Here is a 16,093-nt window from a genome sequence, read left to right on the forward strand (position 1 = left end):
CTCTCTGACCCGAAGGACTATCTCAGGACTCAGTACGTAACTGAAGCAAGGCCAAGGAGCTCTGCAGTCAGAAACAAGTTCTTCTTTGTCAGACTGAAAGCTGGTGAAAATCAGGCTGTCAACCCTGAAGTCACCATATGGACAGAGCTGCCCTATAGGAGGGAAGCGAACAAGGGGAAAGAGCTGGAAGACTGGTGCCAGCATTTGCCACCCTGCACTGAAGCCAGTCACCTTCTTGTGTGCATGAGGATTTTTGCCTTTCGAAATTCAAATGTAAGAAAGAAGCTACCCTTTGAATGATACTTAGTATGTGAAATGACTTGAACTTTATTTAAAAATTTACATTTTCAGACTTCTTCAGCATCCTAAATTTATGAACAGAGAGAAAAAAAAACTAGACAGAAATCATCACATAATCATTTATATTTTAAGTGGCACAACACAACAAGCAACTAAAATTATTTTGATATGAAAATTGTTTGTTGGACATTCAATACCATTATCAAGTCTTACTCTTTTTTCAGTGTCCACATACTTTAAGCTTTGCTGTTCTGGGAACCCATTTATTAAGAAATGTGCATTTTAAAAAATGCATATTATTTACATTAGGATTTTCACTGAAAAAATACAATTAAAGAAACTAAGGCTTTCCATTCCCCCAAATTTAATGTTATTTTTCCCCAACCAGTATACAGAGATATCATATAACATTATACAGGTTTATTTAAAGCTATTTATAGCAGATACATTTTAATATAAAATGAACTTTTCCAACATACCTCATTTTTTTCAGTTCTACTCAGTATCTGATTTTAAATGTCTGCAGATTTCACTGATTTGAAAAACATTCAACTCAATACACAAAGTATATTGATGACTGCCAGTACAAAAAAATTATCCATAAATGAAAAGTTTTAGCTCTAGTGGAACATTACAGTAGGAAAATAAGGAAGTAATACTCCCCATGCCTGTATTATTATTCACTGACTAGTTACTGCCACAATGTGTGAACAAGTTTGTGCATTATTCCCACTTTTCTCTATCAGACAGTCCTGGATTTTCATTTCTGGTTGTTTTTTCAAGTGCATTATGTGAAACTCTGGACAAGAGTTATTCATATTAAAATTACTCTTTAAAAGTGAAGGCAATATTCTCTACGGCAGAATTAAAACAGAGCAAGACATGACAACATTCCAGTGTCTCTAGAAAACCCCCATCCATCTCTCACATGGACGGAATTTGCTCCAAGCTGGGAGCTCTGAACTTAGCAGGCAGAGTGAATCGCATATATAGTATTCCCTAAGAAAATGGTTGATTTGGAAATCTTGTGCTTTCACTATTACTGGCATTAATTATTGCTTGCAAATAATGATACCCAAAGCAGTTGCATTTACTGATCATATGTTAAAATACTTGACAGGGAAAACAGCAAAAACATCACAGCTACCTTTATCTCTTGTTATTGTGACTTTGAGCACAAAAAAATATTAACGATCAAGGCTCTGACAAAATTGGTTTCTTCTCCTCGAAAGCTATACATATAACACTAAATAAGTTCTGGAGATTAAAATGAAAGAAGAGTTTTATTAAAAAGTAGGCACTGTGGAAACGGGTATAAATGAAATAACCTGAAAAATATTACATTTCTATTTTTTTCTAAATGAGGCAATCTTAAATATAATATTGTAGAAGCACTAACTATTACTTTTGCTATAAGTGTTAAAAATGTCATTCCTGAGCTTGCTGGAGAAAATTAAATTTCTTAAAGTAAGCAAATAGGAAAGAAATGGTTTCCCTAGATGGGAGGCTGAACTTGGATCAATATCTCAGCCAATTACTTTGTCATTTTCCCATATATCAGATTTTTCATTTGGGATATAGTCATACTGTACTTTATTTCCTAACTACTGGCCCCTAAGTATGTCACATCTTTAAAGAGCTGAAATGTTCAGCTGAAAAGTGGTATATAAGTAAAAGTTATTGTTACTAAAAATTTGCCATTGCAGGTAGCTTCTCTTTTTTACTAGTGAGAACATAAAAACAAAATGAGATTTTTACATCAGGTTTGACTTAAATAACATTTCAAGTATCTCCTTTAAAATGATATTCTGAAAAACATTAATATTCATGTACCACAAATTTAAATACATTTTCTGAAAGGCAGAATATTCCTCGAATATCCTTTGTTTTAATCATTACTTATATAGACTTTTATAAGTCATTACTTATAGACTTATATAAAAATCAAAAGTTAACTTTGGTTCACATCCTATCTTTGAGAGTTCCTGATCTTTTTCATCCAAATACCTAACTAATCATTTAGAGATAAAGTTAATCTCAAACGCATGAAAGAAAGCTTCAGACAATAACATTTCATTTAAAAAGTTATATTCGATGAAGAAATGGTCTAATGGAAGTCATTTGTTCTTGTTTTCAGTTACGGCCCATATAGAAGATGTTCACTGAGTTTTTGCATGAAATGGAGTTGTTTCATAGTCTTGAAAATGAATTCCCTTAGAAGTTGTGATCTTCATAATAGCGCCATTCAAAGCATCATCTTCAATGAGTGTTATTAACCCACTGGCAATCATTGATGGGCTAAAAATAAAGGGAACATTGTTTTTAAACTAAATATGAGGCATAATTATCACTACACTCTGAATTGCTTTTGAAAAATCTACTACCTTTAACATGTAATAGGGAAATATCTGTCATGAAGCTATTGCTACCTCCATATTTTAGTCAGTTAGATATCAACTAAATTATATGATAAATTGAGTAGTAGATTTCCATGCCCAATCTCTGTCATTCTGACAGGAAGAATTTATGAATTTATATTTATTGTTTACTTTGAGAAAATGATTATCTTCTCATCTTTATCCTAAAGTAGATATTAGACTTATCAGATAAAAATGGTATTAAAGTAGATATGTGAAGAATTACTGATAAGAATGTCTCGTATTTATCTGTTGCTGGTTTAAGAACCTTTCATGAATCAATGCATTCTCGGACTTTCTATTTTACACAAGAGAAAACTGAAGTACCCAGAAGTTGACAGATAAATGGTAAAGGCGGGATTTGATCCCAGGTGGTCTGATTCCTTCGACATGACAATTATGACTCTGTGCTATGAAACCAACTGCTTGAATTCAGACACTGTCCATCAAACATGTGTGTCTGTCAACTGTTTCTTATAAAATGGTTGAAACTAGGGGACCATATGAAATTTCACAAAAGGTAAATGTGAATATTGCTTGGAATTCAGTCAAATAAGATATCATTACTTCCAAAGGCAACTAAACATGAACATTAAAAAAAAATCTGATTATGACTGAAGGCATTATGATCTGTATCTCGAAATTCATAATGTGTAAACACATTCTGTTTGGAAATCCAGAAAAAAAATTTCTTTTAGAGAGTTTGCCAAATTAGTTTCTCAAATTTAAAGGGTTATTTTTTCCCTTTTTATTGTTTATGTCTAGACAATACTTTGTTCCATCATATAAAGGAAGATAGGTATAGTTTTACTTACTCCAAAATTCCATAGAACTTCATCATATCCTTGATATGATCCTTATATTCTATGTATTGTCCCATGTTTTCTTCTTTCTCAATGGATTCAAGGATGGGTGTATTAACAAAGCCTGGGCAAATGGCATTCAGTCTAACACCACTGTTCATGAGATTCGCTGCCATCTGCGGATGAGAAGTAGAAGGTTACAGGCTTCAGTTGCTTTGTAAATATATACCATGGGACACACTGATAATTAAAGCCATTCCAAAGACCGTGATGTGAAAAATACTAGCTATCTAACAATGACAGTGTTAAGGTTGACTGGTAGCAGAAAGTAAAAGATCACATACTTAAAGTGTTAAATTAATACCTGAAAGCCTCAGCTAATTCATTCTTTCAAAATCAGTATTACTGGGAAGCTCCTGAAAATACTTGATTATCTAAGCTACTCTTATCTATTGAACTCTGCAGGAACCTAACTGCAAAAAACCGAGGCTCGGAATTAATATCTCAAGTTTGGTTTCAAAGATTAGGATTGCATAACAAAAAAAATATATTTCTTTAAAAAATACTGTTGGTGGAAAGTTAGACTCTGATTGATGCTATAGATACTCTTGATAATATGTACTACGTGGAAGGCAATTTAAGTATTTCAGATTAACATTCTTTGGCTTAACTTTCAAACTATTGATTTTATTTGAATTATTTTTAAGACAAAATGTAGTTAATTATTTTTGGACCCCACTTACTTGTGAAAGTTTATTTGTAACCACCAAAATCAACAGTCATGGAGCTTTTGGGGTCAATTTTGGACACAGAGCAAATGTTCCAGCTAAAATAAAAAAGATGCTTTTGTTTCAGCTCTTATGCTATAAACAAATATCCTCTTTGTGATACATTTAGTCTATGTTTTTCCTATTTTTGTGACATTTTTTGATGACTTTGCTATTTAAAATGCCTCCCAACCATGATGGTAAAGTGCTGTCCAATGTTCCTCCTAAGAGTGAGAAGGCTGTGATGTGCCTTACAGAGAAAATTCAGGTGTTAGATAAGTTTCAAGCTGTCATGAGGTATAAATGCTGTTGGTCATGTTAATACAATACATATTAGACACAGTACATATTATATAAGATGTCTTTACACAGAAAGATACATAAGACTAGGCTATGTATGGATTGATCGGTCAAAATGCTGTGACCAGAGGCTCAAAGGAACTAAACTCTGTTTCTCCCCGAGGAGCAACAGTTCAGTATTCTCTAATGCAGTATTTGCAAGTGAGTTTATAGAACTACCTACCACAAATAGTGAGAATTGACTGTACAGATTTTCACTCTTGTCATTGTAAATAGGAAATTTCTGGTACTTAAGATTTACCTTCTTTTGTAATAGCTTTATGCATTCATTAAAAGTTGAATTAATGATCAAGTCTCCGCAAAGTAAATAAAAATTTCCAAATCAATTTGAATTGTGAGCATGAGAGCTGCTTATCTTTCTTTTGACTGAATATCTACCATTCAGACATCTACTTTCTCTACCCCCATCTCTTCCCTGTCTGTCTCTGTCTGGTCCCTCTCTTTGCCTTACTTAGACTAATCATTGCAGAGATCCCCCCAACTATTGTATCCTCTTCTACATTCGTTCTAATACAGTCTCTAAACAGTAGCCAGAATGGTCTTCTGAAAATGGAAATCTGATCTTGTCATTCCTTGGCATAAATGACCCACTCATGATGGCTGCAGTTAGAATAAATCTCATCTCACGGGCCACCCGGATGGCTAAGTGGTTGAGTGTCTGCCTTCAGCTAAGGTCGTGTGTTTCTGGCGTCCTGGGATCAAGTCCTGCACCAGGCTCCCCACAGGGAGCCTGCTCCTCCCTCTGCCTATGTCTCTGTTTCTCTCTCTGTGTCTCTCATGAATAAATAAATAAAATTTTTTTTTAAAAAAAGTAATCTCAGCTCATCACTGTGATTAATAAGCTGGGGTTTTTGTCTGGGCCCTGCTTCTTACTTTCCCCTTGCTCTTCAGGTTCCATTCAAACTGCCTCTTTTCAGTTATTATGAAAAGACAAGCACTTTCATGTCATGCCATCAGTGCATGCAGTCAATTAGGCCCAAAATATTTTTCTTCACTCTGTACACTTCTCACCCTAGGCCCCATGGAGGCGTCATCCTTGACTACTCTCTCCAGTAAATTCCTGTCCCGTCCCTCTGTGCTCTCCTTTTTTTCCTATCTCCAGTGATAAGTAATATCTAGAGCACACTACATATTCTACTTAAGTAGGCCTAAAGTTAATAATTTTTAAATTTGGAGTCAATTATAAAATATAGGTAGTATCTTCCCATTTTCCCCCCTTAGGATATTTTTCTTTTCTAAGGATTTTATTTATTTATTCATGAAACACACACACACAGAGAGAGAGAGAGAGAGAGAGAGATTGAGAGAGAGAGACAGGCAGAGGGAGAAGCAAGCTCCATGCAGGGAGCCCGACATGGGACTCGATGCCGGGTCTCCAGGATCAGGCCCTGGGCTGAAGGCAGCACTAAACCACTAAGCCACCCAGGCTGCCCCTTAGGATATTTTTCAACACACATCTGTGTTTAGGAACCAACATCATTTTTAAAAGATCTCTTCTTCATTTGTTCCTTGATGTGATCTGAAAACCATCTTTTATTTTTTTTTAATTTTTAAAATTTATTTATGATAGTCACAGAGAGAGAAAGAGAGAGAGGCAGAGACATAGGCAGAGGGAGAAGCAGGATCCATGCACCAGGAGCCTGATGTGGGATTCAATCCCGGGTCTCCAGGATCGCGCCCTGGGCCAAAGGCAGGCGCCAAACCGCTGCGCCACCCAGGGATCCCTGAAAACCATCTTTTATAATAAAGATTAGAGGATAATTTATTTTTCTCTCTTAATCCAGAGGTGCTGATTTCTGAATTTATTCCCCTCTATGTTATAGAACTCATGTTTCATATATAGACAGAAAGAAAAAAAAAGGGATATTGTGGTTGTGATCTCCTCACCGCTGCTGAACGTGTGAATCCAATTATGCCATGCTTTGAAGCACAATACACAGGCTGTTGTGCCACAGGCATGAGCCCTGAAACAAACAAAAAATTTCAACAATTTCACTAAGAAAATAAGCAGACAAAATCCAATAATTGCTATGCAATTGAATAATTTGTTTCTGTTCTATTAGAAGCTTATTCTACAAAACACACTAAAATAATTACTGGACAATTTTCCTTCTGTGATCTCTACAATACTGGCCAGAATTGACCAGTATATAAGTTACAGCCTAGAAATGAAGTCAAGAGTGATATGTAAGTCCTTCTGTCCCCCTGACCTTCTGGCAAGAAAAGTAAATGTAATCTGGAACATAAAGAGAATCACCTTTAAATCCAATGTTACCATCAATTTTCAGTTTTTGTTTGGATTTTTAAAAGTGTATATTCTACATTTTGTAAGGCTTCCAAATGGCTGAAGTGTAAATTTCTTAAATGAGATTTGGAGATTATTTGACTTTGCTATAAATTATAAATTAGTGTGCATTTCCCCATCACCAATCATACTGAATGATCCCTTTAAAGCATCCAAGAAAACGTCTTTTGATTTTGATCTGTAGTAGATGCCTAGATCTTCTTGTCCATGACTTAAAGAAAACTAGAAATTCAAAAAAGTAAAGACCAGAAATAAAAATGTATGATCCTATTTTATTTCATTTCGTAATTATGTACTCTAACAGAATTCAAGCAATTTTAGAATTGGTTTAATTTTCCACATATATACAATAGAATCTATTCGAATGTACAATTGTATTCCATGCAACAATTTGCATGGCCTGCAAAAATAGTAGTATTGTAGCACATAGAGCATGTTTTCTCCCCTACCTCCTAGCCCAAACCCCCAAAAGAAACAACAGGAAAAACCTTTCGCTGAACTGTTACTCTCAAGTTTATTTCTCATAATTGTCAATTCTCTAATCAACAATGATACCTTAAACTAGAGCCATTTGTATATTTCAGTTTTTAACAAATTTCCTCCATTAACTCATTTTAACATATTTTAAATTTGTGATTTCTGAGTCAAGAAACAGTGATCTCTGATTGCTATAATGTTATTAATATCAAATGTCATGCTAATAATACTAAATTATTCTGCTGAGACATGTTCATCTCCACCCAGCTAACTAGTCCCAGAGCACCACCAATCAGTTGAGCGTGTTGTGCCAAAGTTCAACAATAAATGCAGACCTTAACCACTCCCTGGGTGCCTGCCAGGTCTCAATTTATAAAGTATGTTTGCTCAAGAGCAGTTTAAATCCCTGAGGATGGTAGATCACGCATAGTGTGTCCACCCAGTGATCTCAAAGTACTGTGGCTCTCTTCTTGTTATTGTTTTGTTGTTTTCTCTTAGGTTAAGTAAAATGTGTAAGTTAATTGAGTTCATCACTGTCAGTCAACAGGAATTTATGATGCCTACACAGGGTACACAGGTGTGTTAGGGGTTTGGGATAAAGCAAATAAGGAGGTGGAGCCAGGCATCGCTGCTGCTTGTTCTTCTAAGCTAGTTGTTGCTTTGTCTCTCCTTAAATGTTTATGAGACAAAGGCAGTTGGTTGTAGGATAGTGTTCACTGACTGCAGGAAATGCAGAATGAACCTCAATCAGAGATAAGCTGACACAGCCACAGAAACAAAAAGCACAAGGACACTGTTCATAAATGTTGTCAAAGATGAATTTGGAATGAATTTTTGTTACTTGTATGAAGGCTCTGAACTTCTGAACCCCAGCTGGTTCAAAGTGTCACAGAAGTGAAATAAATCAAATGGTGCTGGGTTGGTTCCATTTAAGAAGCAAGCACAAAACATATACTCTCCTCTACAGGAACAACTGTAAATGTGACCAGAATATGAAAAATTTGTTTGCATTTTTAAAGTGGCACTTGGTTTTATGAATCTTTTGACATTATAACGACATTTTCACTGCTATCCTGCAGAATGTTTACTTGTGCATTGCTTTCACTTTCTGACATTAGATCAAAGGCTGTATAAATCAGTATCAGACATTCAGAAATTGTGTCCTTTCTTATTTTTTTACAGCTTTATTGAGGTATAACGGACACACAATAAACTATATATATTTAAAGAGTACAGTTTGGTAAGTTCTGACATATGTATATACCCACGAAACCATGACCACAATCAAGATAATGAACACATCCATCATCTCAAAGTCTCCTCTTGCCCCTTTGTCATCCTTTCCTTCTGCCTCTCCCCTCCCTGTAGGCAACCACTGATCTGCTTTGTGTCACTGCAGTTTGCCTTTTCTAGAAGTTTATACAAATGTAATCATATATTGTAAACTCTTTTGGTCTGATTTCTTTCACTTGGGATAGTTATTATGAGATTTATCTATGTAGTAGTATGTATCAATAACTCATTCCCCCCCCTTTTTTTCTAAATAGTATTCCATTGTAAGAATATATCCATAAGTTGCATATACATTCACCTGTTGATAGATATCAGGACTGTTTCCACTTTTGTATTACAAATTAAGAGAATTCTTTTTGTCAATTACTTAGCAAGTCATAGTTAACTTAGAGATTTTTTTATCTTTCCATACATACAGATTTTAACTGTTGCTTCTTATGAGTCAAACAGATAGGGGTTAGTGATCTGCAGTGCTTTCCTCCCAGTTTCTCTACAGACTGAGTCTGGGTAGAAATTTACTATCTGTACCTCAGTTTGCTATTGTGAAAAGGAGGCTAAATGGGGAGAGAAAGTCTTTTTCTTAAGGCTTTTGTTTTTCTTTTTAACAATGATTTTATATTCTGAAATATCTCAGAAACCCAGCATTTTCCACTGGATCTCAAGACCCACTTTTCTTTTTATACATAATGTTACTGCTGTCGTGGATTAGCTTCAGTTTTGGTTAACCGTAGTTCTATTACTTACCTTAGCCCCACAACATTAATATATATTGTTCCTAAATATTTGAAATAAAAATGTATCCTGAGGCTGGGAATCAGGGTTAGTACACAGAATTGTGCAGAGTGTGTATGTTATGAATCTGGAAACACCATTAACATGGCAGTATAAATTGGGCCCCTCCCTCAAATTCCTGCAGTTTACAACCTGCACAACTATACATGGCAGCCATCTCTGGTAGAAGATGATGACCAAACAAAAGAGACTAAGAAGAAAGAACCAGTGGAGGTATGAAAAAAACAAGTTAAGCACCATGTCCTGGAAATTAAAGATAGTATTCTAAGAAGTCTACAGTGGTCACCTTGAGATATGAACATGTCTCAATATCACTTGTCTTAAGGTAGCACCTTTGGTCTCACATTTTCCTTCAGCTACCCTTCCATATCTCTTGACAACAAAAAGTACTGAAGGGAATTACTCTACTCATTGTCTCTACTCTCCTTGCCTCCCACTTGCTGCACAACACACTCTACTTGGGCTTTCATTTCACCCCACCAATTGCACAGATCTTGTGATCAACACTTTCTTAAACTATTTAAACATTCAAAAACATCCTTTTAATCAAACTTGTCAAGGGAGACTATAGCACGGACTCTGGGGGCCAGGCTGGCCGAGTTCAAATTTTGAATCCACTGCAGTGAGCTATGTGACCTTTGAAGGAGTAGGCACTGCCTATCGAGGTATTTTTCTTCTGTGAACTAGAGCAGTCACAGTAGTTGCTGAGCCTTGAATGAGCTAATTCACATAAAATACTTAAAGTAGTGCCTGAAATATAATAAACACTACTATCTGTTATTATTTTATAGAAACATTTTTCCTTAAGATGAAATATCCCCAAATCTAGTTTTATAGACTTATTTATCCACATTATATCTTTTTTATGAAAATGTACATTTTAACTAAAATGGCACAAATCTGGACCAGTGTCCTAACTCGGTTTGGTTTCTGAACCCTGGCAAGCTGTGGGCTGCTGTGAATCCTAGTTCGAGAGGATTTATAGAATACTTATATTTAAGTTCCATGTGTTTAGTACCTGTCAAGTATAAGGTATGATGAAATGAAGTAGTCTTTAAAATATAGTCTATTGTAATGTGTCAGACTAATGGGAGGTCCCCTGGTGCAGGGGGAGGCTAGAACATCACTGGTTGAACTGCTAGATCTGTGCCTGTCAACTGACTTGAAGGGAGTTTTGTCAATATTAGGACTATAGGACCAGTTGCTGGAATGAATTCGGGTTTTTAACATCTTGCAAATTAATACCTATATTTACAGGGTATTCATGTTAAAGGATTTAAGAACAACAACAAAACAACGGATTGTGGCAATGAGACATCGATCTCTAAAGAAATGACATTTTGTTTAGTATTGCGAGAAATTTATTTGTGCTTAAAAATGGATATGTTACATTAAAAGTTAAGAATAGAGTTTTTATCTCTAAAACTCTCTATCTCTAAACTCTCTAAAATTTTCCTCTCTAAAACTCTAGACCCAGCATGATACAAGTTCATTTATAGAATCCCAAAGTGGCTCTCTCCAAAATTTAACATCTAATGAATTATAGGTTTATGTTTATTGTAACAATAGATTTAGGAAAAAATCTAAGAGAAGGAGAAATTCTACCCACAAAATAGAGAAATATTTTCTACCACCATTCAGGATAATAACACCAAATAGCCACTGACTGATGAGATAATTACAAAGAAAAATTTAAATGCCTGAAAATTACATATGCAATTACAGTACAAGGAAGTCATTTAGAAAAATACAATTTCCATTTCCACATTAGTTCTTCGATCTTTAATATTCATTCTGCCCATATTTGCAACAGATAGCTTGAATCTCTACAACTCATGGAAGGTAAAAAACTCAAAAAGATTTTGTGCAAAAAAATGAAATCTGCTCGGACAGGGCAATCATACTGGATCCCCAAACATGTTTTCTTTTAAATGGAACGAAGGCATGTGAAACAGATTACACAGAAGTGCTAAAGAAATTCAACTTAGGAAAATAAGTGGAGAATCTAAGAATACCAATCTTTGCATGATAAACTGTAGCTGAACAGCTGTGCCAAAAAGTGGTTATCTGAACCCCTCACCTTTTGTTTATAATCAAAAAGGAAATCATCTACTCGTCTTTCTGTTTTTAACCATCAACTTCTCTAAGATAAAGGGCAAAGGGAGAACTGGTGACAATCTGTTTATCTATGTTCATGCAGAAAGCTGAGTAAAGTAATGGGGACACTTCCTCATTATGTGATTTTCCACATAACGAACACCTTATCTGATGCAGCTTTTTCCCTTCGGTATCATGCTTGCCATTAATAAGTCACGTTTCATTAATTAATTAATTAATTTTAAAGACTGATTGATTCATTGATTTTAGAGAGAGAGAATGAGCGAGCCAGTAGGGGGAGGACAGAAGGGAAACGGAGAGACTCTCAAGCAGACTCCCTGCTGAGCACAGAGCCCTGTGTGGGGCTCCATCTCGGGACTCTGAGATCATGACCTGAGCTGAAATCAAGAATTGGATGCTTAACTGGCTGAGACACCCACGTACCCCCAAATCATGTTTTAAAGTACGACATGACGTAAGAAGTCATATAAGGATTCCTAAAGCCCCATCTTCTATTAACAAAAACTCCTTCCAGGAAGGTAATTTTGTTTGTCAAAAATTAACTTTATTAATTCTTAGAAAGCTGCTTCTAATGTTGCACCAACAATCTTAAAAGTTCAGTCATTTCTGGTGTTGTGATCAGAGGAAATGGAGATGAATTTCAGGACCAACTCAATGAATCCCCCCATGAAAACTAGAGGCTAGCTGCTCAAAGTGTGGTCCAGGGACCAGCACCGGAACTTCAGTATCCATCTCAGATCTACTGAGTCAGAATTTACATCTGAACAAAACCTCTAGGTAATCTCTATGCATGTTAGATAACTTGTTAGGCAACTCATATAGCTAATAGTTTATCACAATGCCTTGGCAGTTGCTAAGTATGTTAGGTCCCCTTCTCTATAACATGAACACTTGCAGAGAGTGGTACCAAGTGATCCTTTATACTTTTGGCCTGGAGCTGAAAGGTGATCAGTCTTTTAACTCACCTGAAATCTCTGGTCTGCTGTGACATATCAGTCCAACTACTGCTCTTCAGGACACAGGAGTCCTAGTGTCTTGCAATTCAGTATTGCATTTGTGTTTAAAAGTCTATGCATGCTAACTATTTGGTTCTGACATGTTGATAAGAGACACGGATACACAGCTCTCTGGGTAGAAATTCTGTCTGTTTACTTTCATATCCCCATTTTCTTTTCTGCACATGCTCAAAATATGTTAGATTAAGTTGAATTTTTACTTAAAGTTGTAACTGAAGCACTTCCACCTTAACACAAATGGCAAGATAATTATATTAGTTTAGGTGAAACTTACAGTTAAGTAAGTATGATACTGGATTGGTATCTAAGATATGCTAAAAAAAAATCCATGATTCTTCAAGTGTTTTCTTGAGACTCTAAATGTTTTCAGAAAGTGAGTTCTTTTATTTGCTGTTTTCAATCTCAGTAAAGAAGACCCTCGTGGGATTTCTCACAGAATGCCCCTGCGTGACTCTGCTAAAGGCACAGAGAATGCCCCCAGTGAACACGAAGATCTCAGCAGCTGAGTATATAGGCAGGTTGGAAGCAAGACTGGCAGGCAGATTGCTTTTCCTGTGACAACAACTTTGTCCTTCCCACTGTTTGAGGCAACTAACTATATGAGAAGCACACTTGACTCTTCTGGGATGTCTTATGCTCAGAGCACAGCTATTTAATTAATTGTATTAAACCAGATTTCCCTCGCATCTTTTGTTCCTCTCAACTTCTTTTTTTTTAATAGTTAAGGATGAATGTATCAAAATGAATGCAGCTTTATATATTATGTTTATAGACAAAAACTCATAGAAAAGAGTCTGGGTGGTCAACAGTGATGAGGAAAACTTTGGAGCATCCCCCTGGAGCACAAAAACTTCCCTCAATACATGGAGGAATCACTCTCCACTTGACTCCTGTTTGTTAAACTTATTAATTGCATTTGATACTTGGTCTGCGTCAGTGGTCATTACTCATTAACTTCTCTGCCCAAACCAGTGTTTCAACTTCAGGCCTCACTGACAGTGAAGGATTCCACTGAATCCATGTAAGAGATTGTGAACAAAGACTGGTGGAGTTCACCAGTAGCCACAGCCATTCCTTTAACAGACTGAGCAGTAGGAGGGAACACAGGAAAAAAAAAAACCTCATGGAAAGAATGTTTGGAAAACACTTGGAAAACACAGAGGAAGCAAGCATTAGAGATATCTTTCCTAAATTTTGCCATTTATACCTCAATGAAGCTGGGGAAAAAATATTCTGACCCTGATAACTCCTCAAAGACTTTTTGGGTCATGTGTCCACTCCCAACATGCTATGACTTTCAAGGATATAAGCTTGCTGGTAATATTTCTGAGGAAAGTGTGAAGCCAGAGAGGTTCTCACTGACCTTCTTCTACTATTACAAAACCGGAGTGCTTATCAAACTAATCTTATTATGGGAAGAAGAAGAGCTCTAGGTGAGAGGCTAGAATACAAGTTACCACATTTTAATACTCTTTGTGAAATGGAAGCACCTTAGTGACAAAGCCCTGGATGGGAAGGGTTGGGTAGGGCCTGCCCAGATTGGCCAGGGACAAAAGGGAAACAGTATAAAGGTACCAGGTATGGAGGTCGGGCATTATAGAGAGAATGTACCTCTCTACATAAGGATGAAGGCACCAAATTAAACAGAATGGATATAGCTAAACTAGGCAACCATTATAAATAGAGTTACCCTGCTGGCTGGGAGGAATATGAGGTGGAGAAGCAATATGGAATGCTAAGATAATCATTAAATTGCACAAGTGCCAGAAAGGTAATTTAAAACCAAAATGATCTTATCGCTGAATTTATATTTATTCACTCTTTTATTTGCATGATTTGAGAAAGATCCACTCAGGGTTCCAGATGTTGACTCTAAAACAGGTTAAGAAGAGGAAAAATACCCAGGGGAGGGGAGGGTGATAAAGCAAGCTCTTAGCTAAGAAAGCAAAGTGGACGTCTAATTGTAATCCTTAAATTGCGCTTCTCAGTGACGTGTTTTGACTTGTGACTTTGGTAAGCTCCTCAGATGTTTTCAGGGCTTTACTATGTGTGTCAAATGGGGCAAAAGCCTAAGATACCCCTAAGGTTTAGTCATGTGGTCTTGAGATTAAAGCAGTGCCCAGAAGGCCTGAAGATAACTAGCAAGTTTCACTGGCTTATTCGAGTTCTAGGAATTCAGTTCCTTTTACTCACAGGTAGGCTAAAGTAGCCATGGATGGAGAGACAAACTGACACTCTCAAGGACAGAAGAGTTAGACAACCTAGTGGATAAGACAGAAGAGATCTTGGATCCAGCTGCTTGCATGTGAATTCCAGCTTCACTGGTTCCTTGACGTGCAAGCTTGTGCAAGATACTTCAATTCTCCTACCTTTATTTCCTTCTCTGTGAAATGGAGATTATAGAATCTACATCATGGGGTTGTTGTATGAAATGAGGTAATGTGTATGTGGAGTTTAAAATAGTATCATGTAAACAGTAAGTGCTCAATGAATGTTAAGTATTATTACACATTTAAGTATTTTTATTGGATGAAACATAGTACACTACATTGCATTTCTTTATTCATTCTCTGAGGCAAGTAAGCCTCCTATTTTTTTTTTTTTTTTTTTTAAGCCTTATGGTACAGAATGTCTCCCACAGAGCCCTAAATTGATCCAAACCCTGAGGCCTGCCAGACTTCCTGTGTGGAAAGAAAGAAGTGCCTCCAGTGACAGAAGGGCAAGGGGCTCCCTGGACAGGGTTCAAGCATCTCCAAAAGCCTTGTTAGCCCCCTTTTGCCTCAAGACACAGTCCATGGGATTATCTTGTGATCACCACCCCAGGTTTCTCTACATTTCCATTTTTATTAAAATATCAAATACTTCCTGTTAATTCTCCAATCAATTACATATTTTTCCTTTATAATTTCATTTCAAAATAGCACAGATAGAGCCTTGACAATTTGACTTTAGGGCTTCAGATTCCCAGAATCTAAAATGTGGTTCTCTCTTAGGACAAATATCTAAGTATTACTCATGCTCTCACCTTTTACCATGTCCTCAGAATGAAAATGTAATTTATAAGTAGACGTGACATTAGGCAGAATAACCAAGTTACCTCCCAAATGTATAGAATTAGTCTGTAATAACTTTATAGAGTTGTCATTTTGTCTTTAAGCAACACAGAAGCTGAGATGATAATCTGTTTTTTGAGAACTTCTAAAGAAGGAGATTTCTAAGTCTCCCTTGATGGCAGGTTTACAGAGGCTTAAGGGCCAGCTGACAATGATTCTCAGAGGAAGGGGAAAGAACAATGCTGAGAATCAGACCTCTGTTGTGGTCCCAGGCACCTCCAAACCTGACCTCTGAAGTACAACTGGAGCTAGTAAATGGGGCACAGGGAGAGGGATGGAGACCACCTATTCTGAAATTACCACACGAACTGAAATCAGATAATGTAAGGAGG

General features: G+C 36.4%; 1 protein-coding gene across 1 annotated transcript in view; it reads right to left on the reverse strand.

The window, feature by feature from the left end:
- Positions 1-303: 303 nt before the first annotated feature.
- The window catches only part of HPGD (15-hydroxyprostaglandin dehydrogenase), a 30,610-nt gene continuing 14,820 nt past the window's right edge, over positions 304-16,093 (reverse strand). The window contains exons 5-7 of the mRNA XM_025462874.3: positions 6,535-6,611; positions 3,533-3,696; positions 304-2,598 (exon numbers count right to left, since the gene is read on the reverse strand). Coding sequence (XP_025318659.1) covers positions 2,460-2,598; positions 3,533-3,696; positions 6,535-6,611 — 380 coding nt within the window. The 3' untranslated portion in view covers positions 304-2,459. The remainder of the gene's footprint in view (positions 2,599-3,532; positions 3,697-6,534; positions 6,612-16,093) is intronic.

The sequence above is a fragment of the Canis lupus genome, chromosome 25 (genome assembly GCF_003254725.2).
Source record: "Canis lupus dingo isolate Sandy chromosome 25, ASM325472v2, whole genome shotgun sequence".
In the NCBI taxonomy this organism is placed as follows: Eukaryota; Metazoa; Chordata; class Mammalia; order Carnivora; family Canidae; genus Canis; species Canis lupus.